The sequence below is a fragment of the Phycomyces blakesleeanus genome (genome assembly GCF_001638985.1).
Source record: "Phycomyces blakesleeanus NRRL 1555(-) unplaced genomic scaffold PHYBLscaffold_2, whole genome shotgun sequence".
Lineage (NCBI taxonomy): Eukaryota > Fungi > Mucoromycota > Mucoromycetes > Mucorales > Phycomycetaceae > Phycomyces > Phycomyces blakesleeanus.
The window spans coordinates 600022-627444 of NW_017265135.1; the positions used below are offsets into that span (position 1 = coordinate 600022).

A 27423-nucleotide genomic window follows, 5' to 3' on the forward strand; every position below is an offset into this window, starting at 1 on the left:
TTTATTTTTTATTTTTTGCTTTCTACATATAAATATGCCGGCCCAATTTTTTCCTTTTAAGCACCTTTTCCTTTTATATCTCTATTGTTGTAATGAATAAATAAATACAAATACGAAATACAGAATAAGCTAAAGAAACAAAATTACCATACATGACAATGTTGTGTAGCACAACACTAAATTACACACACACAAACGACGAAGATAATATTCTCGAGGTGTACAAATTATTGATGAGATAAAACTAATTTGGAGTAGTTCATGGCTAATATTTCCTTTATTTTATATTTTATATTAACGGTCTCGATAGTGACTAGGGATAATTCATTTTTATTATAATATATATTCTTCAAATTTATGGCTATTCGAGTACTATTTAAACAGGCTATTCTTCTTTTTTTTTCTTCCTTCCTTCTTCCCAACAGACAAACCAATTCATTCGATCATTGCTATTATCTTTTCAAGTATTGACAAATTTAATCAGCTCTCGATTGGGGCTGTCGAGAACGGTTAGTAATATCTTCTCGGGTTAACTTTGCATTGTTTTGACAAATCATTCACAAAGATTCTAATCTGTCATTTTTTTTTTTTACTATTTTCATATCAATTAAGTAAATTTTTGCGGTGGTTGGGTTGTTCCGTCGGCCAATGCAGATGGTGCTCTGTTGACCAGAAGTGGGAGTGCTTGTACACATTGAGGTAGTATTGGACGGATTGGCCCATAAACTCACGTGGGACTGTGTACTTGTATTTCGACTACTACATGGGATAGGTTGGTAAAAAATCTGTTAAACGAGACCATATATAGAATGACATACTTCTGTACTATCGACAGACATGCTTTCCTCGGCTGTGTAGGTATCTGCAGGAACGTCCAGAAGCAAGGAGGTGGTAAATGAGGTCGATAGTAAATTGATTCTTGGCCACAATCTTTCTAATTCGATCTGTGTCTGATATATAGTTGTGTGTTAACTTTCATTTTAACGGCTCTTTGGGTACTAGAAGAAAAGGGGAAGAGAAACATAATAGTTGATATGTTTCAGCCTAGGTTCTTCTATTGTGTTTGGCTTACCAATTGTAATTTTGCTTTGGAAAAAGAGCCTGATACTTTGCCTTTTAAAAGACTGATAGTTTTTATGAATGACAATATCCGTCTTATATATCAGCCGGAATAAGACAACCCCCCAACCCCCAATTCCTTTTTTTTTTTTTGGTCAACTGCCCTCAAGAGCGTTTCATGCTGAGTATAGGTATATCTCAGGTGTACCCGAGCTTGTTACTGGCAAAACTGATTACTCTTATGATCATCCTAAAGTATATTGACCTATCCATTCCTAACAGCAAAGAAAAGAAAATCTATACGCACTCAATACCTGGTTCATGGTCTTTAAAATATATGACATCTGGTAAGTTTACTGAGCCTATGTTGTTGATGAGCAGATATTTTCTCTTGTGCATACAAGCCCAAACACTCGGTGTTTTGACTAGAAGCCAATCAATAAATACAGAAACAATATAAGCTTCTTCTATATTGACGTAGCTTCTTGCATAAACACTTTTGATTTATGAGTAACTAAGTTTTTCGCAAAAAAAAATGACATAGTAACGTGCGACATACTTTTTTTTAAAAAAAAAATACAGCTATTTTTCTAAATTGTGTGACATTTCTTTAATGAAATACGACACTTTTCTTTTATATACAGTGTCTTCTTGCGACAATGAATTTTGCTACCAACACATATATATATATAGATATATATATTGGTCCAAGATTTTATTTTATTTTACTTTAATAAATCTGAGCCTGCCACAGCTCCATGCAAACAAACAAAAATTATTTTATTTTATCTTATTTTTTATTAGTAGCACAATTTTCTTTTTACCTCCTAAGTTTTGTAATTTTCAAACGCAAAACTGTACTTATATAATAGGGATATATAAAAACATGCTTTCTAATGCGGTTCTTTTTTGTCGATTGGATTTCTTTTCTTTTCTTTTCTTTTCTTTTCTTTTCTTTTCTTTTCTTTTCTTTTATTTCTTTTCTTTTATTTCTTTTGTTTTTCTTTATATGGTAACATATACCTCTTTTTTTTTATTATAAGCATGTAATTTTAGTCGATTTTAAGAAAAAGAAAAAAAAGAAAAAAAAAGAAAGAAAGATAAAGAGAGAGAGGAGAAAAATAAGCATTTTTACATATATGTAAGTAATGAAGTAAGTAAGTGTGCGTGTTTGTGCGTATAAAAAGCATTTTTCGATAGGTACAAAAATAAAATAAAGGTGGGTGTGAACGGACGTTATGTATGACAGAAAGAGAAGGCGTATTTTGTCTTGTACTCATCTATATATACACATAAAATAAAGTAAAAAAATAAAATAAAAGCAAAAAATCTTGTTGATTAACAGGTACCTGTGTATTCCTTTTTTTGAATGTAACCAGCAGTCTCATTTCCACATAAGGCCATCCGATCCGCCCCAGTGGTTTACTTCACCCTCCAATCTTCAACCCCCCCCCCCATTTTCTTTCGTGGTTTTTGGTTCTTGGTCATTGGTTCTCTTGGGTGGTTATTGGTCTACGTCTTTATCTTGGAATTTTGCTTTGTATTTTGCTCGACATTGGTCTTGGTATTTGTCTCGGCCTTCGTCTCGGCCTTTGTCTCGGTCTTTGCCTCGGTCTTGTTTTTGTGAAACTTGAATATTTTCTAATCTGGTGGACATTTAAAAAAAAATCACATTTTTATATGTAATTATATTATATTATTATATTATATTTTTATTTCGTTCGTTCGTTCTTGTTAAATAATAGCCAGATCTGTCCATGCTTTCAAATAATTACCTTTTAAAGGACTTTAGCAAAAGGAGAATTCACCATCAAAAACACATTGGGTTTAGTTATTTTTACTTTATTTTTGAGTTTTATCTTCTACACACATTTACTTCCATTCACTAATATGCACCTACACAAATTCACACAAATTCACACAAATTTACACAAATTTACACAAATTTACGTACCTTGTTGTTGTTTCTGGTTTACTTTTTTTTCTTTTAAAAAAAATGTAGTAGCTGTTTATAGTCTTTGTTACTACGTAGGAAACACTAAAATAATAATGCTAATAGAAAGGAATAGAAAGTTACCTTTCCCCATAAAATATACACATGTATTCAGTATTCAATATTTATTTTATTTATCTCTTGTATTAACCCTGGAATCAATATATATATATGCACATCTTTATTAGTATCATCACTCTTTATCCAATCAAAAAAGAAGCCAAATGTTATTACAGTTATCTGATACTAATATCACCACGGCAAACTATATATATATATATATATGTATGTATGTACATTATTTCTTACAAACTCTTTTCATCAATATAATACAAGATCATAATAGTAACTATAGCAATAAAGTGTTTCTTGATCAATTTAACTTATAAGTTCAGTATCAATACAGAATAATAAAGGATCGTGATAGCAATAGCAATTGTAATAAGGAGACAGTTTCACAAGACGACGAATTTAAAGTAAAATATAAGAAATGACACCCCGTTTTTCTTTTTCTTTTACTGTTTTCTCTCTTTCTCTTTCTTGTTTTCTGGCGTTGGTTGTACCTACACGCGTGGAAGCATGGTAATACGAGTACATTAACTAGATTTCTCAAGCTATTAATCCGTCAAATAAAAGCAATTTTGGTCAATAGTTAGTTTCTCTATTAGTTATTTTGATAGAGTTAATCATGTGTCATCTAATATTGTTTAATATTGATGAGTTAGATTTTTCCCCCACTTGGTAACAAGCATACTTTATCTTATATATTACATATATATATATTCAATTTTGCAGTGCTTTCTTGGGGACCAACAGCTGGTCAAGTATATATTATAATTTGATCTTCTTTTCTTTTCTTCCCCCTCCTCCACTATCCCTTTCACTTTGTCCCCCAAAAAGAAATATTTCTCTGTTCCTCCCTTCTTCTTTAGCCCCCCTCCCTCCTTCTCCTCTTCACCCTCATCCTCTTTCTCCGTTAGTACTTTTCTTCTTATTATTATTACCATTACTATTACGCTGTGCTTTTTTGTTCGTTTTTCCCTTTAAAGCATCATTACAGAATAATATTCTTGATTAAATAATGCACAAAATAAATGTTATCATTGGCCTGAAAATTATTCACAAATTGGAATTGATGTTTCAATAATAATAATAAAATCTATTATTAAAGAAGAAGGTGAAGAACCTTGAAGTCTCAAAAATGAATAAATACCCGAGTAAATATAATAGAATTTATTGCCTCAAGGCAAGGATAAATCATAGAGAGATACAAGGTAGAAAGCTCCTTGTTTGTCTTTTTTTTGGGCTATTTAGACATCTCCTAGCTGATAAATACATCAAGTTAAATAGTACTACGTTTCTCTGTACAGTACAAAATAGAGACAAATAACGAATTAATAAATAAATGTATTTATGTGTACATATATGTATGAGTGTGTGAATGTATGTATGTGCCTGTGTATGTATGTATATATGTATCAAAGAGAGAGAGAGAGAAAGAGTGTTGATCCCAACTCCTCTCTTTCACTCTCCCTCTCCCTCTTCCACTCTTTCTTTCCTCTTTTCTCTTTTCTCTTCCTTTCACTCTTACTGTCTCATTCTCTTTCGCTTACCGGCTTACCCTACCACCTTGATAGTCTACTTGATCTATTGCCTGCTTTTTTCCCAATTCTATCCAATTCAATTCAATTCGATTCAATTCAATTTATTTTCGGTACACAATAGATTATGGAACAACAGTACAAGCCTCAGCTAGAACGTTACCTTGGACTTCTTGATCGCTCGAGTAGTTTAAAAAAGAATATAGATCGCCTCTCGGATCAATATACTAGTCTGACCACATTCGACACCATGAGAACCTCCCCGCGAGTTGTTCCTGAACAGGGGGCACTTGTTGTATCCAAAAATGCGAACATTACCGATGGAAACCCAACCCATCTCAAGAGTCAAATCAAACCCAAATCAAATCAACTCGAGCGAAGAAATACACAGCTACAGTACCAACAGAAGTTACACCAGCAGCAAAAAGACACAACTAACAAAAAAGGTATTTTTTTTAGAAATAACAATATATATATATATATTCTACATTGTTTGATGTACACAGTGTGCATGCTTGTATATATAGCCACTGTGTACACTATACACATACAGACACACACACATATATATATTATGTATAATGATGATAATAATAATATGCCACAGGGCATGTATCACTGCCTCTCATGAACAAAAAGACCCCTCAGGAGGTGCACTTTAGTCAACTTCAGCGTGCCCTATCATCCGCCACCGTAGGGAACAAGGCAATTGCAGCTAATCCAACCACATCGGTGTTTCCAGTTGCATCCATGAGTACTTCGTTTCGTATTCCTGAGAGAAGTGCAAGTACAATCAGATCCTCTCGGAACTCGCTCAGATTCTCTCACAAAGACAGCATGGATATCTTAAATGCACATCTCTACAAAGACCAACAAGGGAGATGGAATACAGACAGTCTAAAAGAAAAATCTTTCTTTGGGCCCAAAGCCCCTCAATACCCTCTTTTGTCTAGTGTTTACAAGAATGTACCTTCGACTGCTACATCAAAAACAATTCAGCTCAATGGAAATACGCCACCGTCCCCCCGTCCCATTCATCCGTCGATCGGCATGTACGACCTTCCAATCAACCAGCTAGCCATGCCTCTCACACCCGACACTTCCCCTCAATCGAGCGTGAGGAGTGCTGTCAGTATGACTCTTTCGAATACATCAATACCGGAAGAAGGCCCAGTAGGGTCCGTACCCACACAGAAAGTAAAGATCTCTATCTCTATCTCCCCTTTCCTTTTGAAATGTTACTGTTACTACAACTAAAATAGGAACCTAATTCTTAATAGAAGACAAAGGGACTCAAAGGATTCTTGACACGAAATTTGCCAGGTCGAAACAACAAATTGTTCGGAATCCTCAATGGATCCCCAGAGGCACCACCTGGTCAGCGAGAACGAGCTAAATAGATTCGTTTTTATTTATTCTTGTGCTTGTTTGTTTTTGGAGAGTTTCTACACAGATTTGCCTAGTAGCAATTATCTTTTGTGTGTGAACAATATCAGTTTAATCTACAACCCTCCCTTGTTTTTATTCCTTCTATACCCACACCCACATACCCACATACCCACTCACGCATATATATATATATATACTTATTACTTATTCGAAATATGTAGTCCAATCACTCAAACACAATAAATAATAATACTAATGATGTTAATAACACAAGTTATAGAATACAAATCTATACATCAGGGCGTATGTTATTATTTTAGAGAAAATTGGGTTGGTATTCACACACACACACATATATATATAATTATTTCTTCTTCTTTACTGTCTTATATATACATTATCATCCTTTTTATTCCCCTTCAAGCGCTCTGTGTTTCTTAAACCGAAATCCTACAAAGACAACGTTTCTATCTAACCGAGCTAATTGAGTGTGTCTATCTGCCCAAGGCCCGGTGTCTTTCTCTAATACTTCCGGATAAAATGGTGTGTCCTAAAAAGAATACAATATATTCAATTCATAGCCGTTTGCGCCCTAAATTGAGACTTTACAATAGAGAAATAATAACAATTGGGTACAAATACACTATATCAACAATAGCCAGTTATGCAGAAGGCTATAAGGGAGTTGTTGTCATTAGATTGTGACGCAATCTTGTTGAATATCTTACTATTTATCGGCCTTCTTACGCCTATAATGTCTTTTTGTTTCCTTCACCTATTGTATTTATATTCGCAAGCTTTGAAAGCACCAACTGGTAAGTCATTCACATCCACCTTTTTTTTTGCAAAGCACAAAAGAGAATCTTTATGAATATTTTGTAGCATGGCTTTGTATTACCTAGTATAATAAGAATGGATCCTTATGGACCAGATGTGGTCCGGCAGAATCAAAATGTCGTGTCTTGCCAGAAAATGCCATCCCCTTGGGAGTAACGATCCAAAATATGCGTTCTGAAACTCTATAATTAAGATAGGTTCAAGAGGTTGATGGCTTAAGAAAAGCTTTAGATAAAAGCTCTGTTTACAATCTGGATTATAAATATGAAAGATATAAAAAAAGCAGATTGTTCGACTGGGTGTATCGATCTCTTGACCATCTCACATTGCTATATCAAAACCAAAATATTTTCACTATAGACCACTCAGAGCAATAGTTTCAAACATGTGCCTGGCTTCCCCTTTAGGCTCTTGTTTGAAAATATCAAAAAAAAAGAGTACTAGTAGTATTCATGGAGAAACCTGCAGTCAGGAAAATCACCATAAGAAGAAAAAAAATCTCTTGTACAGTTCCTTTGACAGAAAAATCTAGCGACAAAAATTATGGGCAATTGTGTTCGTAAGACCTAGAGAAGACAGGGCAAAAAAGAAAGACTGGCAAGGGTGCAAAGTGCTTTCACAAGAAAAGTGAAGAAGAGTTGGGTAGAAACAAAGATAATTGAATATCGTTTATTATTTGAATTGTAGAATCGTTGGAGAATGTCAGAACTGCTCATGACAATATGAGAGTGCTATTTATTGAAGAGAGGAAGAAAGGAAATATCTCTAACTTATATATTTTAAATAGTCAAATAGTTCTTGCAATTCAAATCTTTGTTGTTTAATGGCGATCTTAAACTATATGAGTGTGAAGGGTGTATGACATGGTTCCTGCGATTGTCACTCTTCTTTTTTTTTAAAAAAAAAGAAAAAAAAAAACCTGGGCAGTTGCCCCAAAATCAAAATGGATACTAAATACCCTAAAAACTAGGCATCCTCCTCATAGCCTTTGCATTTATCTAATCTATACAATTAAAAGAAATTCGTACCTGCTGAACATTTCTAACTGTGTGTAAAATAATTTGTAGCCATTACTAACATGAGAAACGATTTACAAAGTATCTTGTAATGAGCATGGAATCAATGCTGATCCCTAATCCCTCACCATCTGTTATTATGCATGTCTCTCTCAATTATAGAAATAGTAATAAATGATTCTGCTAGATCTAGTCTTCCCCAACACGATTGCTGTTGGACCGGTAGCCCATGATATTACGATTTCCACAATCGTGCGTTTCATAGTGACGAACAAACAAGAAATCTTAAAATATACCAATTAAGGCTTCGTTTGCTAAAAAAAAGTGTGTTTATAACTTTCCTTCTATTGGATCTGATGTAGAGCTCACCAAGGCATCCCTCTCCAAAGCTCCAATGTAGAATAAGACAAAAATAGTAATAAACGTACGTAAACATACCGAAGAAGGGGGAGGAAATGCGATTTGTCTCAAATTGGGTATTTGTTTGTCGCAAGGATGGTTCAGTAATAAAGGCTTATGCTCTCATCTGTTTTTTCAAGCAGTTCCCTCCAAAGGCATTTTCTTCTTATCCATTTAACTAATGTAATCAAGCTAGGGGACAATAACACTTTATATATCAACCACTTGGTCTAAGTCGCCACTCCACTGCGTCTCTTGTCACAAGTCTTGATGCCAATCTTTTTGAATGCTCTGAGTACGAGTCTCGCTTATGTTTGGATTTTAATATATCTGGACCCACACTTGCTCGTTGTCCTGAGAATAACTATAGACTTAAAGGCTCTAAATCCGACCTTTCAGATGGCTCTAAGAGCGAAGAGACTAATAAAGCTTTTACCTCAACCCTTCTTCGTCTCTTCCTTCTCCTCAGAGATATATAAGTAACTCGCACTACGCTCTCCCTTTGTCTGGTCTCGACGATCAAAAATTTCCCCACTTTTCAATACTGCCTTCCCTTCTTCATGCTCTCCTCCCTCGGGGAGATCCTGACAAAATTGTATCCTATTCCTATTTTATCCCTCTTCTTCATTTCTAAGAACCGCACCTATTACCACCGGTTATACCAATAAATACAAAAAGAGGAAAGGGAAAGAGAGAGAGAAAAAAAAGCTCAATTAAAGCTTTTGTTCTTTACTGTGAAGATCCAATCCAACAAGGGCTTCAAGCTGTTGAATGGCCTCTTCAGACTTTCCAATCTTCACCTCTAATAATATAATATAATATAAATAAATTAATATAAATGTACCATTTTCCTTTTTTTTTAGTATCATTTTCGAATCAACTTACGAATGGTTGCCATGCCAAGTTTTTTTGCTGAGCTGAGATTCATACCAATGTCATCTAGGAAGATGCACTCGGTAGGATTTACATTGAGGAGCTTACATGCATGTAAATAGAATTTGGGATCTGGTTTTCTGTTTCGACATTTCAAATGTCAGCCTTTTTTTTTTTTAAAAAAAAAAAAAAAAAAACTTCTTCTTTCCCCTCTTCTACCTTTCATAATATAATACTTGCCTCAGACCAACCAACCGAGACTCAATAAAGAGTTCAAACATTTTTTTCAATGTTTCAGGTACTTTCCCTCCCAGCTCCTCGGTTTCTTTAAGATCATCCTCGGGAAGCTCAAAATTATTCGTCAGGGCAGCTACTCTAAACTGCCCACTCTCTAATAATACAAACAGGAATATCAATAAGAAATGTTGTGTTGTTGGTATTAAGAGTGAATATATGTATTCATTGAGGTGTAATTTGTTACCTCTTAATTTTCGAATGGCTGTAAACACCTTTTGATCGAGCCTTTGGGTCTCTTTCATCATGGTTGTAAAGAGGTCTTTACCATTGATTACTACATCAGGTATAAACGAAGGAGCAGCTAATAAACAAATCAAAATCAATATCGATATCGAATACATTCTCTCTCTCTCGGGGAAAAGGGTATGAGAGAGGATTGAATACAATAATATTGAATAAACTATACAAGCTATTTCTTACGTTTTCCAGTCTTTTCAAGGTAGTTTAGGTAGTGCTGTTTGCTGGAAGGATTGGAGAGTTGATCTCCAAATGCAATATAAAAATCATGTAATTTGATTTCTCCTCTTTCTAGTTTCTGCAAGAAAAAACAGTTGTGTGGTTACATCACAATAATACAGACCATGGTTCTCCTATATTCGGTCTATTCATATAATTCTTTCCCTTTATTTATGTGTTTTTTGTTTGTTTGTTTAATACCTGAAAAGCACCCTGCTCTCCTTGCTGAGTACTACACACAGATCAGATCACTACATTAGTATCAACCCTAGCTTTACGCGACACACACGCATATAGTGGTACCGATAATAATAATAAACACATACATTGCTACATTTATGTAGTTAGTCGGGAGACCATATCTCTCCTCATACAGGCGGATACCAGCCATAGGAGATCCAACACACACACCACCTAAGTTATATTTGTTAACAATTGACTTTCATACTTTACTCTACTTGTTTTTTCTTTAGAAATAAAAAGAAAAAGAAAAAGACCTTGTAGACCTTTTACTATTCCTATTCCTATTCCTATAATCATACCAATATCAAAAATTACTGCTTTAAAGGTCATGGTAAAAAAGAAAGAGAGCGGGTGAGAATAAATCCACAATGTGCCTGACAAATTCAATTTATTTTAATGCACGTGATACGCGGGAGGAGAAAGGATGGTCTCGAAAGGACAGTCAAGAAGACGAAGTATGAGGTACGAGGAGATGAAAGGAATATATTTATTGATCCTTTTTGTTTCAAAATAATAATAATAGTAAATTATGAAAAAAGGAGCAAATAAAATATAATGAGGGAGGGAGCCGAAGAAGAGATACGAGTTAGTATTTCAATATTAGCCTTCTCTGATGCTCTACTAGCTAACCAAAGGCAGGGACAGATCTGTAGGAAACAGGGAATAATAATGAGTTTGTTAGATTGCAAAATCCAGTATATTCATAATACATACTTTTGAGACTGTGCAGGACTACCCATTGTAGCTGGGCTTCCAATAGTGCTAGGGCTCATCACTGTAGGAGCCATAGGGCTACTGAGCATAGTAGCTGTAGGAGAAGCAACCGAGGGCTGAGCACTAGCAGGATGGGTTGACTCTCTAATGGCCAGCAATTGCTTGGCACGGAAAGCCTCGTAATGAATCTGAGCAGTAGTTTCAATCAAGTCTTGCAAGTGGGTGCGAGTCAAGAAATTACGGAGGTAGATAAACTCGCAGTGCTCTTCACTTTCGACTAAAGGACAAAAGCAAAGGGGGGGAATGGGTTGTGATTAAAGATCAATGAGTACAATATACATTAAAGCAATTATTGTCATTTGGCTTTTTTTTTACCATTGATCACACCATATCGGTTCTTTCGTCCTCGAACTGCCTTTCCATCAATAATCACATTTCTCTCGGATCCAACAATTGCAAAGGGGAGTAATTCCTATTTCAACCAGAATCAACTCAGTTTACAAATGTACGTTGCTGCACACAAAAGTACAAAGACAACGATATAGACTTTCCAATTGAATTGAATTTTATTTTTTGTTTTGAACTTACGCGAATACTTTCATTCAAGGCCTGTTCCTGCTCATCATCCTCATCACTCTCATAAGGATACAGCTTGATGTTGTGGAATACTAATTCAGCCTTGATCTATTGAAACAAATATACAGTAATTAGTCAAGAGTATGTTGGAGTACGACGGGATATCTTACTCTTTGCTTAAAAGCTTGACGTTCTTCCAAAGTCAAGGAGTCTGACTTGGCAATTACAGGTACCACATTAACTACTTCTGACAACTTTTTCAGGACGACAATATCGATTGGCTTGAGACTATTTTAGGCACACAATGGAAATCAATCAATAAATAAAAGGATGAGAGCACATATCAAATTTTTCGTTTAAATAACTTACGCATGGCCGGTAGGACCGATAAAGAATAGGCAGCAGTGTACTCTACTGTCTTGAATATAGCGATCACGGGTAGCAGTGAGTTCCTTTCGAAGGTAGGCAGAGTGTTGGTCCTTGATGTACTTGATAATTGGCTCCCAGCTAAAGTTTTTTTTTTAAAAAAAAGATAATAATAATCAATAAAGTCTTTCTATTATTATTTTGGTATTGACATTGCTGCTGTTCTATTGTATGTAAATCTCACCAGTTCTCATTGTTCACTTGGTCTCCATAGCCAGGGGTGTCGACGATGTTTAGTCTCAGACGGACTCCGTGTTCCTCGATCACTGCATATTTATACATGGTTCAAAAGGAGAAATAGCATTAAGCATCTCTCTTTCTCTCTCTTTCTTTCTTTAGTAGAAAATAAACATACGGTGGGATACTGTCTGGATTTCTGTTGTCTGTCTAGGGGGTTCGTCTGCAGCCAAACGAGCCTTGCTTTCAATCAGATGGGATGCAAAGATTGTATTAACAAGGGTGGACTTGCCCAGTCCAGATTGACCTAAGAGACAACCAAAAGAAGGGGGTTTATACCTCTTTTATTTAGTTTCTCTCTCTCTCTTTTTAAATCAATACACTTTTAGTGTATATATAAGATTTTTTTTTAAAAAAAGGCTCACCAACAACCATGACATTGAAATGGAACCCTCTTTTGAGAAGTTTCTTTTCAATTTGTTGGGTAATAGTATCAAATCCAACATAGTTGTCAAGAGCAGCCTGATTGAATAATAATAAAGAAATCATTTCAGTTTGTTTTGTATTGTATATTATGTTAATTATATATTTATATTTACAGCAGCTGGTTCAGAGTTTAGTGTATTGGATGACATGATTAATGGAGGATATAAATGATTTTGGAGAAAAAATATAGATATAAAGAAGAAGAAGAAGAGGAGGAGGAGGAAGAGCCAATTTTAATAACTTGTTATATAAAAACAAAATAAAAAAAGGAGACTAGACCCTCACTGAGGGGGATGAGAAAGGGATGGAGGGAGGGAAGAGAAGAGAAGGAGGGGGGTGAATACAAGAACCAAAATTCAGGAACCACACCAAAAATAAAGACAGAAAGAGATAAGGGAGCTTAGTTAGACAGCTGGAATGCAAGTCAAAGAAAAGAAGTAATTATGTATTTAGTCTATTAAATATATTAGTATATATTCTATATCTTGTGTCTATATTGACTAGCACTTCTTTATCCAATCATTAAAAAATAAAAGATTGTATTGTTTAAAGGTGTCCATGTCCTATAGCTCAACTTCTTCAGTCTCTTTGGCAATGGACAGATTGTCAAAAATGTAGGGTTTTAAAACAGTCACATACCAATTATTATTGGCCAATACTTTGAACAGACACTTTTAAATTTAAAAAAAAGCATACATGTTGAAATCCTTTGCTTAAAGCCAAATAAGCAGACAAATATATAAAGATTCGAACGAAAAGATTATTTTTTCTTAGAGACAATTTTATTTTAGGATTTTTAATAAAGTAAGAGAAAATAACAGAGCCAGCTGTTTGTCTAGTAATTAATAGAAAAAAGAAAGATCTAACTATTTAGCAAAGATTGACAGTGTATCCGGTGGCCTTGCAGGAGTACATGGAAGTGCTATCATCGGTAGAGTAGGAGTAAGCTTCGGGACAGGCTGCCTTGACAGCAGCAGCATATTCTGAGTCGTCGCAATCTTTGCAGCTGCTTTCACATCCAACCACATTGCCATCGGCGTCCTTGACTTGGGCATCTGTGGGACAGGCGGGCAAGTTTGAGCAGGTTGGAGTACCACAGCTTTGACCAGATCCGGACATGCCGTTGGGAGAAATTGACATGCCAACATTGTAACCGTCGACTAGCGAGATATCATAAAAGTCATCGCCGTTAGCACCATTGAGGAGAAACTCGGCCAGGGAAGCAGGTGCAGATGCGTTGCAGTCGGTGGAGCCAGTGCATTCTTTACGGGCCCAGATACGGCCTCCCCAGTTAGAGGCAACCTGGATGTCAGTGGAAGAACCTGAGGCGAGTACGGATCCATCTCCATTGGAAGTCTGATCATTTGTCAATTGGTTGACCTGGACATCATAAGAGCAGGAGTTGGTAACAGTAATGGTAACACCACTAGTAGGAGCACTTGAGCCGAGACCAGCAAGGGCAGCAAGGCAGAAAACGACAGCAGAGGAAGTGTACATGATAGAATAAAAGAGTGGTAGTAGTAGTGGTGTTGTTTGGAGATGGAAAGAGTGAGTGGTTGATGATGAGAAGAAAAAACCAGTTCCCAAGTGCCCGTATTTATACCCAAAATGAACTTGAGATTCTACATTATACTTTTGATACGTTGTCTATTTGATAGGTAGTAGCGGGTATAAGTCTCACAATCTTGGCAGTTTATCTTTTTTGACTTGTAAAAAAAAAATAGTAAAACGAGAATGATGATGATGATGTATTTCAGGTACACTATAGCTTAACTGTACGATTGTGTATGGTCAAAAAAAATTGAAGTTAAAGTGTATAGTACAGTACAGTACAGTACAGTACAGTACAGTACAGTACAGTACAGTACAGTACAGTTAATCTAAGAGTCAGAAAAAAAAAAGATAAAATCTTGGCTTCAGGGACTATGATTATATTAATCATCGTTTGAAACCTAAAGTCTATTCAGGAACTGAGTGAAGGTTGGCTTTGTTTCAGAGTTTCAATTTCGGTATTCGTTAAATTTTAAGAGATTTCTTTTTCTTTTTTTTAAAAAAAATTCTCAAGTGAAATATATTACAGATCTACAACCAATTATGTCAATGACCTGACACTAAAAGCTAAAATGTTTATCCTCTGTAGTGATTGTACAGTACGATGTTATATATCCAGAGCCAAGGATTATTACCATTGGTACCAATAATAAAAATGACGAAGAAACAAATGAGCCTGCAATAGAAGTTCCGCAAAACTGGGAAAAATGGTGCTATTTGATTCTGAATTATTATAAACAAATTGAGAAAAAGAGACTATTCTTTATACTGATTGTGACTCAGGGTTCAGTTATTAGACAAAGAAGATACCACATAAAGATTTATAGTATAGACTATAGCAATTATCCCCGCCTTTGGTTCAATGGGTCAACTTTGTGCTTCTATTGAATAATTGCATCATAGAGGTGTAATCAAATGTCCTGTGTGTATAATGACTGTTTCAAAATGATAGACGGTTGCTGCGAGAGAGAATTGCGCAATTGAATGATTATTTGGATAAGTTAATATGATGATAGAAAATAATTAATTCTAGTGGTAATATTATATATGTGTGTGTGTGTGTGTCCTACATAGCCTGGCTGGTTCGTGCGGCCTCATCGGCAATTGCCTTTTATGTCCAAGGTTGGCGTGGTGGTAGATCAACATATTACACAACAGCAGATGTGGAAAAGCCTATTTGATCCCCTTTAAACACGTTTATTTATTTGGTTATTATTGTCTCTTAAACTAGTCTATAGAATATATATATCACGTAAGCACTGATTAATATTTGTATTATATTGGATTTTCTTTTTGAAGTGATATGTAGATTGAGGTATAAGCATGTAATGCCCAGCATACTGCAGGGTTGGTTTCCCTTCAACCCGGTTTATTAACCATGCCAGTAACTTGTCATTCAAAATAACGTGGCCATATATTCTTTATTTTTATTTTTTTGCACAATTATACTTGAATAATTATTATATATTTCTTCTCAATACCCATAAACGTCCTTTACATCTATATATCTTTCTCTCATCGTTACTCTCTTTCGATTTTTATTTCACTCCCTTATATCCCCTTCTTAGCCAAAACTATATATTATCCTTTTAGTCTACAAGTTATTGATCATTAACTGGTGCAACCATTGTTTTGACACACCTATATGACAGTATTAATAATTGCATACCCGTGTGTCTGCGTGTCTGCGTGTCTGCGTGTCTGCGTGTCTGCGTGTCTGCGTGTCTGCGTGTCTACATGTCTGCATGTCTGCATGTCTGTGTGCCTGTGTGCCTGTGTGCCTGTGTGCCTGTGTGTCTGTGTGCGCATACACACACATTAGTGTCTAATATATATATAATATATAATATATCAAAGTAGCAAAATTAATAATGAAAAATTAATCATTTATTTTACTTTGTGCACATCTTCTTCTTCCTTTACTTCTTTTTGCTTGTGTTTTGTGCCTCTTCCTTTTTTATGTATAAAAATCATAGATATATACCCATTTCTCTCAATTAGATAAAGACAGTTAAAAGATTTACATATTTACATATCTACATATCTACATACCTACATACCTATAGATAAAGATATATACTGGAGATTTCGTTAACCATTCCATTTCATTTCATTTCCTTTATCTTTTTTTTATACATCTACACTTATTTTTTTTCGCTCATTTATATCCTCCGCCCTCCATTATTTATTTATTTATTTATTTATTTATTTATTTATTTATTTATTTATTTATTTATTTATTTTTTCTCTATTATTATTTTTATTTTTACCACTACCATTATTAATATTTTTATTAATATTTTTTTATTAATATTAGTATTAATATTAATATTCTTCTTCTCCTCCTTCTTACTCTTCTTCTTCTTTAATTCAATTCGATTCACTTTGTCTTTGCTGCTTATATACCTTTAATTTTACTTTTTATTTTTATTTTTATGAATCCAAACGTCTCATGGCTGGCTCCGAGACTGTCTATGGAATCCATCATTTCGACGCTGAGAATGACGACGAGATCTCATTCTCGGTAGGAGAACCTTTGATTGTAATCCAGCGAGATGACGGCTATGACGATGGATGGTGGCATGTAAGCAAAACCATATAAAATACATACACAATCACACTCCACTCTCGACCGACAACCTCATCAATCTACTATAATAATCTGTTAGGGTCGTAATGCTCTTGGTCAGATTGGCCTTTTCCCCGTAAACTACACTTCTCCAATCCCGCTCATAAACACACCCATAAACACACCCATAAACACACACGCAGATACAACCATTCATACCACGTCTTTGCCCACACCTTCTACATCCAATCAACTTCAAAAACCAGCTAATCCTCGAGTAGACTCATCTCCAACCATAACACGCCCAAACCACATGTCACACCCTTCTATTGATCGAACTGACGAGGCATCTTCAATTCCTCAATCAGCTCGCATGTCACAACCATTCTCTACTCGACCGGACCAACCAATTTCACATCAAAACTATTCTTATCCCACAAAACTTCCCAGCCCTGTTGTCCGTCCAGAATCCATATCTCCTCCACATTCACATTCTAGTACCACCACAACTCCAAATACAACCCCACCTGTGACTACTCATCAACCGTCCTTAAGAAATACCCAAAAGACCTTCTCGGATAGTATGGCGCATCCAGCCATTGCTAACACAAATCCAGAAGATTGGTCTGTAGATCAGGTAGGCATTTGGCTCGAAGCAATGCAATTCGGCCAAGTGGTTCACATCTTTAAAGGTAAATAATCCTTTTTTTATTAAATTTCCATTTTTTTTTATTTTTATCTATTTATCTATCTGTTTTTATGGATACACAGCTCCTTTTTGAGCCTTTCTTCTGTTAAATATACATAGATACATACATATTTTTATCTTGCATTCACTCAACATAATTTCAAACACGAGCATTTTTTTTGTAACTCATAAAATGAATCAATGTGTAGCACAAGAAATCAGCGGTGATATTCTACTTGAGCTCACGATCGAATCACTCAAAGAGCTGGACATCAACACATTTGGAAAGCGATTCAAGATTCATAGCGCCATTAATGCCCTGCGCGAAGAAAGGAGCCGTCAAGAAGGAGGAGGGGTAAGGGTAAGGATTCTGAAATATGGATAGTTTTTTTAAATAAAAAGAAGGGGGGATAGAAAGGGAAGGTTCAATGAACATGCTTTTCACAACACTAAGAGCAAATGAAAAAAAAAAAACTTTTTGTATTAATATCGTTGTACCGGATTTTCCTATAATTATTATTCTTTGATCAGGCCATTACTCCGATACGGAACCTTACCGAGAGCCCGCCACCACAGCGCCAATCGTCGTCCAAGCATTCACGAACCACATCTATGTCCGAAAGATACCATACCCAGAGTAGAGATTTTGGACACAAAAATGTTCCAAGCCAGGATACCGATAGTGGCAGAACAAGTATAGGATACAGCAGACCAGAGATGATGGAATCTGGTGTCTCTCAAAGTGACTTTGAACCTCGTCGACTAGCAACATCCTCCTCTTTCCAACCTCCCTCTAAAAACACCAACTCTATTACTTCTATTACTACAACTGACCACCCAGTCAACGATACCATCATTCATGCTCATCAATCTACCCGAGACTTCCCTCAAATTAGAAGGTAAAAATAACAATAATAACAATAACAGTACTTTATTTATTGAAAGAAAGAGAGCAACAAAAAAACATGATTTTAATTTAATTAAACTATTTGATCTTGATTCTCTTCTAGTCGCTCTGATTCCATGAGAAGTTCATTCTTCCCAACCGGAAAACCTCAGTCTATTCTGCCAGTCGATTCTCGTTCTTCTATGGACAGCATAAATCAACGGACACGATATTCGGATGGTAGTGTGGCCCCAGACATGGAAGGCTGGCTCCACAAACAAAGCGACAAATACAGAACGTGGAACAAACGATGGTTTGTTCTTAAAGGCTATAATCTATTCTACTTCAAGAGCCCTACGGTAAATATTTAAATCTAGATCATTTTTACTTTACCTTATTTTATTTTAGTAATTGTTGTAGGTGAGAAGAAATATATTTATATATAAAAAAATACTTACAATACTTTGGCAATAGGATGTACGTATGAAGGGCATTATCAATCTTCGAGGCTACAAAATCATCTTGGACGAAAATATTCATGCCGGAAAATATTCATTCAAAGCTCAACATGATACAGAACGCACGTTTTATTTTCACACTGATACAGAAAATAGCATGCGTGCCTGGCTCAAAACCCTCATTAAGGCCACAATTTCTAGAGACTACAAAGGTAAATTTTGAATTACAATAATATATTTATATGCATATGCATATGCGCATGTACATGCCCATGTCCATGCACATGCACATTTACACTTACACTTACATTTATATGTACACAGCTCCTGTCATGTCATCAAGTACAATCCCAACTGTCAGTCTCGATACTGCTAGAAGAATGAAACCTCGTCCTCCTTCGGTACTCCTGTACGCCAAAGAAAACCCACCGCCTATTCCGATGCAAACCATTCCACACTCCCCTACTGACTCATCCATACCTCCAATGACTCCACGTGCTGTCCCCTCCACACCACGAAGCGCCCGCCCACGTTCACAATCCTGCTCAGATCTCTCTTTTAACACCCACGACTCTGATTCAACAATTCGCCATCGCGTCCCTAGCCCGGACGTAAATCCGCTCCGCCCCTCCTACGACAGTCGCAAAGCATATCAGGATTCTGGGTTTAGCTACACTGCACGTTCGATGGCTATCTCGGCTACTCAGCCAAGTTTAATGTTTTACCAACCCTCGACCAATTCCACAACATCCTCATCTCCCCCAATAAGCACGGGGTCATCGAATACTCTGAACACCATTGTTACTGCTAGTGATTTAAATCCACCGAAATTGCCTAGTCAACCACAACCAAAATACTTGCCTGGTAGCAACCGATATAATGGTGATGACAGTAATACAGCAACATCAGCAACAGAAGAAGAAGAAGAAAGTGGTGGTGATGGTAACGACAACGACGACGGCGACTTGGCAGAATATCGACCGGGTGGACTGCGTCGCTTAACTGAAGAAAGTCAGACAAACGTGTCATTAATGATGCCAAAGGATCATGAGGACTGGAACTCTGCAGATTATATTGACTGGGTTAACCAGATAATCTACCACAAGCTCAATGACCTGACCGAGTTTCGTACGGGAGACATGTTGATTGAGTTACTTGAGAGTTTGAGTGGTAAAGAAGTCGAACGTTTACCTACTGGTGGTGGTGGTAGCAGTAGTAGTAATGGATCGACTGTATCGGCAAGTATGCACATGCTAGACAAAATTGTAGCTGCCTTCAAGTTTATGAGCCGCGAAGGAGTTGATATAGAGGGACGATTTACAATCAAAGATATATTTGGTGGCAATGAACAGAAGATTGTGGATATGTTGAGTGCTATCAAGACCTGGGTTGATTCATACCAAATCGTGAGTGCCAAGAAAGCTAGCGGTGGTACATTTGGTGCCAAGAATGATCGAGATGATTTGCGAGCTTGGGATGATGACATAAACTTTTAATATTATTATTATTATTGCTAATAATATTAATATTAAATAAATAAGAAAAAAATAAGAAAGGAAATATGTATATTTAAGAATATATTATATACATATAGAATTTTTAAACCCACAAGTTGAACTGTAAATAGATAAATATATAAACCCGACAATAATTGAAATTTATATCGAATTAAACTAAAATAAATGTGATATATCATCATTCTGGCCTATTTCAATGCTTAGAAGGAATAAGTGTCACATAAGAGCGATCCAAGAGATGGGAGGAATCGCTAACGCTGTTAAGTCTTTATGACAATGAACAGAGTTCGATAGTAGCCTCTCAACAGAAACCGGTCTATATATATATATAAACTTAATACTAAATGAAAATGAAGATGGGGTTTATGGGCATCTTTACTGAGTAAATGGGTATGGTTATACTTGTACCTATGAATTACAAGTTATCAGATATGCTTCTTTCTCTTTTGAGGATATACAGTAGCATACCAAGTGTTCTTGATTTGATTTATTAATCCTTTTTCTTCTTCTTTTTGGATACAAGTATAATGCTTATCACCATAAAGAACGAGGTCAATCTTATACATTAGAAACAGATTTATTACAAGTTGATATCAATTCATATGATTACATTTGGTGTGGACAGACTAAAGAGTTCAAAATCAAGTTGAAATATGCTTTAGAGCGGGTTTTTCAATGCCTTTTTTCCATGTAGCATATCTCTTCAACCAAAATCATGCTCCTCTTCTCAATCCAATTGGCAATAGAAACAGACTAGCCAGCCAGAGTAGTTTGAACTTTCTTTCATTTTTGAACCTTTTAGCCTGTCCACACCAAGCATTCGTTCTGGAATTCCGACAACCAATACCAACTTGGACAATTAAAATGTTATAATTTGTAGAATGAATGTTCAACAAATGGTTGAAGGATGGTAATAAAAATCTGTGATTAGTATTTTTTTTTTAAAAAAAAAAAAGAACGAAAGAAAGAACAATAGACAGATAGAAATACTAGAGGTTGAATTGGGTACGCAACCAACCTCAAAAATACATACACAATACATAATTTTCTCTCTTTCTCTCTCTCCTTATTTAAAGCACTAATTTATTTTTAACATACTTTGTTAGGGTAGTCAATAAATGCAAGGTCGGTTTAGATGGAATCATCAATTATTAAGAATAATACGCGCTCAGTAAAGGATTATATATATATGTATGCATGTATGTATTTATGTATATATATACATTTTACACTTTAAATATATATTGCCATTTTGAAAAGCCGCCAAAGGTGGAGCCCAAAACGAGGAACCTCTTGTAAAGACAAGTTCCTCCTCTTTCCGTATATCTCTAAGCGCGTTCAACTATGGTAAGCCACGACAGTACCGATGAACACCGAGAAAAGATGGATGAATGAATGGATGAATTGGATGATCTGGATGGATGCATAATGGGACAATTTTACAATATTACAATTTATATTACAACCTGGTACATCATCCGAGATTCCACATTGGAATCATGTATTTTTTTTGGAAGAAAAAAAAAGCGAAGAATAAAAAAGAGCAGTACAGAACACATTGAATACGCACGCCTGTATACACAAGCATACATGTACATGTATATATTCACATGCACAAACACGCCGATAAATCAATGCCGACTAATGAAAAAGAATTTATGAAATTGCTCTAAGCATAAACGAAACAACTCAAGACAACAACAAGATTGCATATAGTTGAATTCCGTGTAGATCCATCACTTCAATTGTCTACACCCGATTCATTCATTCATTCATTCAAAAGACATCAATTATAACAATGTTTATAATTTACTTACAATCGTAATTATTTTACAGCCTCAGCAAATTAAGGATATTAAGCAGTTCCTTGAGATCTCCCGCAGAAAGGATGCCCGCTGTAAGTTTACGAAAAAAAGGGTAGAGACTTTGTTAAAATATGTGGACTAACTTTTTTTTTGCTTGGACGCAGCTGCTCGCATCAAGAAGAACGCTGATGCCACCAAGTTCAAGGTCAGATGCTCCCGTTACCTTTACACCCTTGTTGTCAAGGACCAGCAGAAGGCTCTGAAGCTTAGACAGTCCCTTCCCCCTAGTAAGTATTTTTGTGTTTTTTTTTGTGTTTGTGAAATGATAATTAATTCTCGGCATTTTTATTAGCTCTTGTTGTCTCCGAGATCTAAATTAAACCATCATTTACCTGAGGTTTCTTTAGTTGTATGGTTTTGACCTTTATTTGTTTTGCGAGTAAAATAGTGCGTATATATACATGTATGTATGTATATGCATATACACTGTGTGTGATTTGTGTGATTTGTGTGTATTGTGTGTATTGTGCTCTTAACAAAAAAAAGCAAGTGATATAAATTATTAAGACTTGGATCCCAAATGACCGACCTTTTATATATTTTATACAAATGCTTGCAAAAGGGGGTCTGAACATCAGTGTAGTCAAATACATTAATGCACTTGTATTGTATGCCAAGGTGCTTTCTCCAGTGGCGGATTGTGAAGTTTGATACTCTTAAGTCTGACCAAGAGGTTTATGCAATTGAACCAAATGCAAACTTTTAACGTTCATTTATACTCAAATATATTATAATATTATTTACAGACATAGTGTTCAGTGTGCTAGCAATATCGGGAGCTACCAAATTACATGATTTTTTTTTTGGTAAAAGGATTATCACTGAATACCTCAGCCCACAATACCTAGTTGTGTTTGACAACAAGCACAATTCTGTGAATAGAAAAAAAAACTACGTTCATATACGTTGATATAAACAAATTTGTTGAACCATATAGATAAATACTACACCTCCCTGATTATCATATCATAGAAAGAGTAGAGCTTAAACAAGGCGAGTGTTTTTTATACACCAATCTATACACATAATAATAATAATAAAATGCTTTGAAATAATATTATAATAAAAAGGTTGAATGCACAAAAGACAAGGCAAAGCAAAGCAAAGAAAAGAAAAGAAAAGAAAATAAAATAAATTTGACTTGTAAGTTTATGATGTCCAGTATGAATATACTATTTTGTTTCGGTACCTATTCACATATTACTTGAGGTTATTTCTGGTATCAATTTTTTTTAAGCCTATAGAAATTTCCTATAGTACTCGAGGTGTTGAAAGATAGACATGATTAGTCATGAGAAAACAAAACAAAAAAAGCAAAACTTCCCATGGTTGTTATAGACCGGCTTGGGGCTGGTAGGACTTGGAAGAGAATTTTAACTAAATAAAACCTAACCACCCGAAAGAATTTTTCTCTTGTAATTCATATCCTAGACTTTCAACCAGCAAAGGTTCATCAGTTTCAGATTTTAGCTGTACCTTTGTGTCGAGTTGAGGATACCAAATGTGTAAACATGTCCTTTTAATGCTTAAAGGTCCCTAAATAAATTCCCAAGTTTTTTCTTTTTTTTTTAAAGAAAAAAACAATAGCTGAGGTTACTGTATCTGAAGCCCGGGGTGTAATAGAACAAAGTGGTTCTTCTTATTTTATTTTATTTTATTTTATTTTACTTTTATTTATTATACTCAAAGTGAGATAGCGTTTCCTTGACGACGCATAAATCATTTGTGCGAAATTTATAACTATTAAACATTATGGAATCGCTTTGGGTGCTTGTTATCCTAATGACTGGTGTATAAATACTTTGCTCTATTGGATCATAAGCGCTGCCGATAAATCTTTTATCTTAGGCCTGTTTGCTTTATAGACCTGTCGACCTCTTTACACACCTATTGCTACAGTATTGATGTGATTACTTTAAAAGCTAGAAACAATACAATTGAACAATTCTCCCTTTGTTAATATATTAACTTCTTGATTAGCTATAGCAGCCAATAGAAACATCAATAATTTTAAAAGTTTCCATAAGTGGGGGGGAGTAAATCGGTAGGTGTGGCTCTAAATAAAAAAAAATTGGTCCTGTGCCACAAAAATTCTGAGAGGTGCCAGTAGTTTTCGGACAGATAAAAAAAATCGTACACACACACACACATAGATAGACACACAGACACAGACACAGACACGACAGACAAACGGACGGACAGACACAAACTGAACTTTGCAGTCGCATCTATTCTTTCCCCTTTTTGTTTTCTTTATTATTGTTATTATTATTTTTTTAAGCCCTTTTTTTATTTATATATATATTTATTATTTCTATAAGCAAATATGAGCAGAGACGACGAATATGACTACTTGTTCAAGGGTAAGATAAACAAGACTATATACAGTTATAAAAAAAACAAAAACAAAAACAAAAAAAAAAGTATTACTGATGATGAGAAGCAAAAAATCTCAAAATAAACAGAAAAATCTAATGTAATGCTGTCTCTAAACTATACATCATTTGTTAGTTGTACTGATTGGTGATTCCGGTGTCGGTAAGACCAACCTTTTGGGTCGCTTCACGCGTAATGAGTTCAACCTCGAGTCAAAGAGTACCATTGGTGTTGAGTTTGCCACCAGAAGCATCCAGGTTGACAACAAGGTCATCAAGGCCCAGATCTGGGATACAGGTAAATTATTGATTGTACATCATACAAACCAAGATGATGATGATGATGATGATGATGATGATGATGATGAAGATGATGATGAAGAGTTCTTATATATTATATTATATATATATGTTACTATTGATTGATTTATTGATCGATCGATCGATTAACTCTTACTTTAAATACATATATAGCTGGCCAAGAACGTTACCGTGCCATTACCAGCGCGTATGTTAATTTATCTAGTGTCCTTTTTGTACAAGATGTTTGAGTTTAACGCAATTCTTATCGACAAATAGCTACTATCGTGGTGCTGTTGGTGCTTTGTTGGTCTATGATATCTCCAAGCACTCGACTTATGAAAGTGTCGGACGCTGGTTAAAAGAACTCCGTGATCATGCGGATTCCAACATTGTTATCATGCTTGTGGGTAACAAGAGCGATCTTAGACATTTGAGAGCTGTTCCCACTGATGATGCCAAGCAATTTGCTGGTGAGTCTTTTTTTTTGTTTTTTGTTTTATAAATTTATTATTATTTACTGATAATTGATATTTCATTTTAGCTGAAAACGGCCTTTCGTTTATTGAGACTTCAGCTTTGGATGCCACCAACGTTGAGCTCTCTTTCCAGAGAATCTTGACAGGTAAAGACATAGACATAGGCATAGATAAAGGGGATGTAAAAGTATAGAAGAAAAAGGAAAAAAGAAAAAGGGGCTTTGATGTACAACGGTTGTGGTTGGGTGCAATAAGAACCACATACATACATACATACATGCGCATATACATACGCACATACGCACATACGCACATACGCACATACGCCCCAGCACACACACACACACGCACAGTATAAATTCATTTAATTAATTAATTAATTGATTTTTTTTAAAAAAAATACAATATTACCATTATAATAGAAATCTACCGGATCGTGTCCAACAAGGCTTTGGAGTCTTCTAACAATGTTATTAAGCCCACTGGTGGACAGACTATTATGGTGTCTCAGTCCCCAGATGAACAGAAGCAGGGTGGCGGATGCTGTTAAAGAGGCATAGAAACCAAAAAACAAGAATGAATTGAAGAGAGCTAAATAACAATCAAAGGCAAGGAAATGAAGAAAATAATTTCCAATGAAACCAAACCCAAAATATGGTTCTTTCTTTGATTTGTCTATTTATCTATCTTATTTATCAATCAACCTCTTTATTCTTTATTCTTTATTCCATCTATCTATCCCTATATATATTTCTTATATGCGATCTCTTACCCTTTTTCTTTTCTTTTCTTTTCTATTCTCTCTCTTTCGTATCGCCTCACCCTCCAAGCCCAAACCCTTTTTTTCCCTTTCTATATTCTAACGACCTTTACTCTATCTATCTATCTATCTATCTATCTATCTATCTATATTTTATTTTTTATATGTATTAAAATAAATAAATCAACCAATAAATCAACAAAAAAATATTTTATTATTACTAGTAAGAAATCCATAGATACATTTGGCTTATTCTTCCTATAAGGATTTTCTTTCTTTCTTTTCATTGTTAATATAATTTATTTATGTAGGAAAAGAAAAAGCCACCTTATGGACCTTTTGATTAATGTGGGACAGAAAGCTTAAAAAAAATACACAAGAAAAAAATACCCTTGTCTGGCACCACAATGATTGTCTTTTGAAATGGACAAGGGATCTTTTTTTTGTCTCTTCTTCTATATGTTATACGTTATATATATATTTGAGCCTTGATGGTCAGATAACTGGAATTTTTATCAGGGTTATGGTCTATAGCCTCTTGTTGCTCATATCTTTTGATCCTTTATTTTATTCTGCTTTTCTCTCACACACACACACACTCTCTCTCTCTATGTCTTTCCAGAGGTTAGAGAAGTAGTGAACAGGTGTGGGGGTGTTACAGTCAGATTGTTAAGAATATCAACGGAGATCCAATATACATACATATATATATATAAATTTTTGTCGATTTAATTTGATGGCAAATTATATAATCGATATAAAAGACGTTTATTAGAGAGGGTTGAACGGATACAAAGATAGCCGTCAGATCTATGTTTTAACTAACCTGTATTTTCATATAAACTCCCAAGAATAGTAAAGCCTTTTAAGCATTAATTATTTTTGATACCTGAATAAAATATATTGGAGTTGTACAATACAAATCATACATTTGTCTGACAGGTTATTCATTGCAACATAATTAATTAATTATTTGTAGCTTATACTTCTTTATACTTCTTTATTTATATATATATATAAAAGGACAAGCAGTTGAATATTTTATGATCTTGGTGAAACTTTCTTTATCAGTAATATAATTCTTTGTGACGCTAGAGGGGGAGAAGATATCAACAACTTCCTGACGACCATGCATCGAAGCCACAACCGCTTGTCATATGCTATATCACAAAGAGTACATATAATCGCTAGAATCAATGTGAATATCTCCTTATTATAAACTTTTGTTCTACTACAATTCCTGTGTCGATACACTTTATACAGCAGATACATGTGTGTAACCTGTTGTCCTTAAAATGGGTTGTTGTATATGGGGCGAATGTTGCCCAAAAATGGGAAAACATTATTTGAGAAAAGTATTTACAAAATAGCTTTTCTGCATGTTAGCTTTTATATCTATCTATGTCTATATGTCAGTTTTCTTAATACATTTT

General features: G+C 35.1%; 7 protein-coding genes across 7 annotated transcripts; 4 read left to right on the forward strand and 3 right to left on the reverse strand.

The window, feature by feature from the left end:
• Positions 1-4780: 4780 nt before the first annotated feature.
• On the forward strand, positions 4781-6053 carry PHYBLDRAFT_162336 (hypothetical protein; the record flags this gene model as incomplete). The annotated part of the gene is made up of 3 exons (XM_018434603.1): positions 4781-5099; positions 5261-5850; positions 5934-6053. The coding sequence occupies 3 exons, from the start codon at positions 4781-4783 to the stop codon at positions 6051-6053; spliced, it is 1029 nt and encodes a 342-aa protein (XP_018297300.1).
• Positions 6054-9159: 3106 nt separating this feature from the next.
• On the reverse strand, positions 9160-10344 carry PHYBLDRAFT_107014 (hypothetical protein; the record flags this gene model as incomplete). Its single annotated transcript, XM_018427972.1, has 6 exons — positions 9160-9307; positions 9387-9558; positions 9649-9765; positions 9885-9999; positions 10122-10152; positions 10247-10344. Coding segments are annotated over 6 exons (681 nt in total), but the record flags the coding sequence as incomplete, so codon positions are not given.
• Positions 10345-10864: 520 nt separating this feature from the next.
• Positions 10865-12691, reverse strand: PHYBLDRAFT_162338 (hypothetical protein; the record flags this gene model as incomplete). The annotated part of the gene is made up of 9 exons (XM_018434604.1): positions 10865-11154; positions 11253-11349; positions 11466-11561; positions 11624-11741; positions 11823-11960; positions 12064-12145; positions 12235-12363; positions 12482-12578; positions 12656-12691. 9 exons carry the CDS (start codon positions 12689-12691, stop codon positions 10865-10867), a joined length of 1083 nt encoding a protein of 360 aa, XP_018297302.1.
• A 721-nt stretch (positions 12692-13412) lies between these two features.
• Positions 13413-14039, reverse strand: PHYBLDRAFT_58313 (secreted thaumatin family protein; the record flags this gene model as incomplete). The annotated part of the gene is made up of 1 exon (XM_018440294.1): positions 13413-14039. The coding sequence occupies one exon, from the start codon at positions 14037-14039 to the stop codon at positions 13413-13415; it is 627 nt and encodes a 208-aa protein (XP_018297303.1).
• A 2437-nt stretch (positions 14040-16476) lies between these two features.
• PHYBLDRAFT_179049 (hypothetical protein) lies at positions 16477-20301 on the forward strand. The gene is made up of 7 exons (XM_018438092.1): positions 16477-16677; positions 16763-17354; positions 17560-17705; positions 17882-18249; positions 18361-18595; positions 18711-18906; positions 19019-20301. Exons 1-7 carry the CDS (start codon positions 16546-16548, stop codon positions 20188-20190), a joined length of 2841 nt encoding a protein of 946 aa, XP_018297304.1. The 5' UTR covers positions 16477-16545; the 3' UTR covers positions 20191-20301.
• A 1234-nt stretch (positions 20302-21535) lies between these two features.
• PHYBLDRAFT_121082 (hypothetical protein) lies at positions 21536-22586 on the forward strand. Its single transcript, XM_018428781.1, has 4 exons — positions 21536-21558; positions 22048-22108; positions 22181-22303; positions 22369-22586. The coding sequence occupies exons 1-4, from the start codon at positions 21556-21558 to the stop codon at positions 22389-22391; spliced, it is 210 nt and encodes a 69-aa protein (XP_018297305.1). The 5' UTR covers positions 21536-21555; the 3' UTR covers positions 22392-22586.
• Positions 22587-24328: 1742 nt separating this feature from the next.
• On the forward strand, positions 24329-26224 carry PHYBLDRAFT_157198 (hypothetical protein). Its single transcript, XM_018433582.1, has 6 exons — positions 24329-24439; positions 24588-24749; positions 24926-24959; positions 25031-25224; positions 25296-25376; positions 25653-26224. The coding sequence occupies exons 1-6, from the start codon at positions 24403-24405 to the stop codon at positions 25778-25780; spliced, it is 636 nt and encodes a 211-aa protein (XP_018297306.1). The 5' UTR covers positions 24329-24402; the 3' UTR covers positions 25781-26224.
• Positions 26225-27423: the final 1199 nt, after the last annotated feature.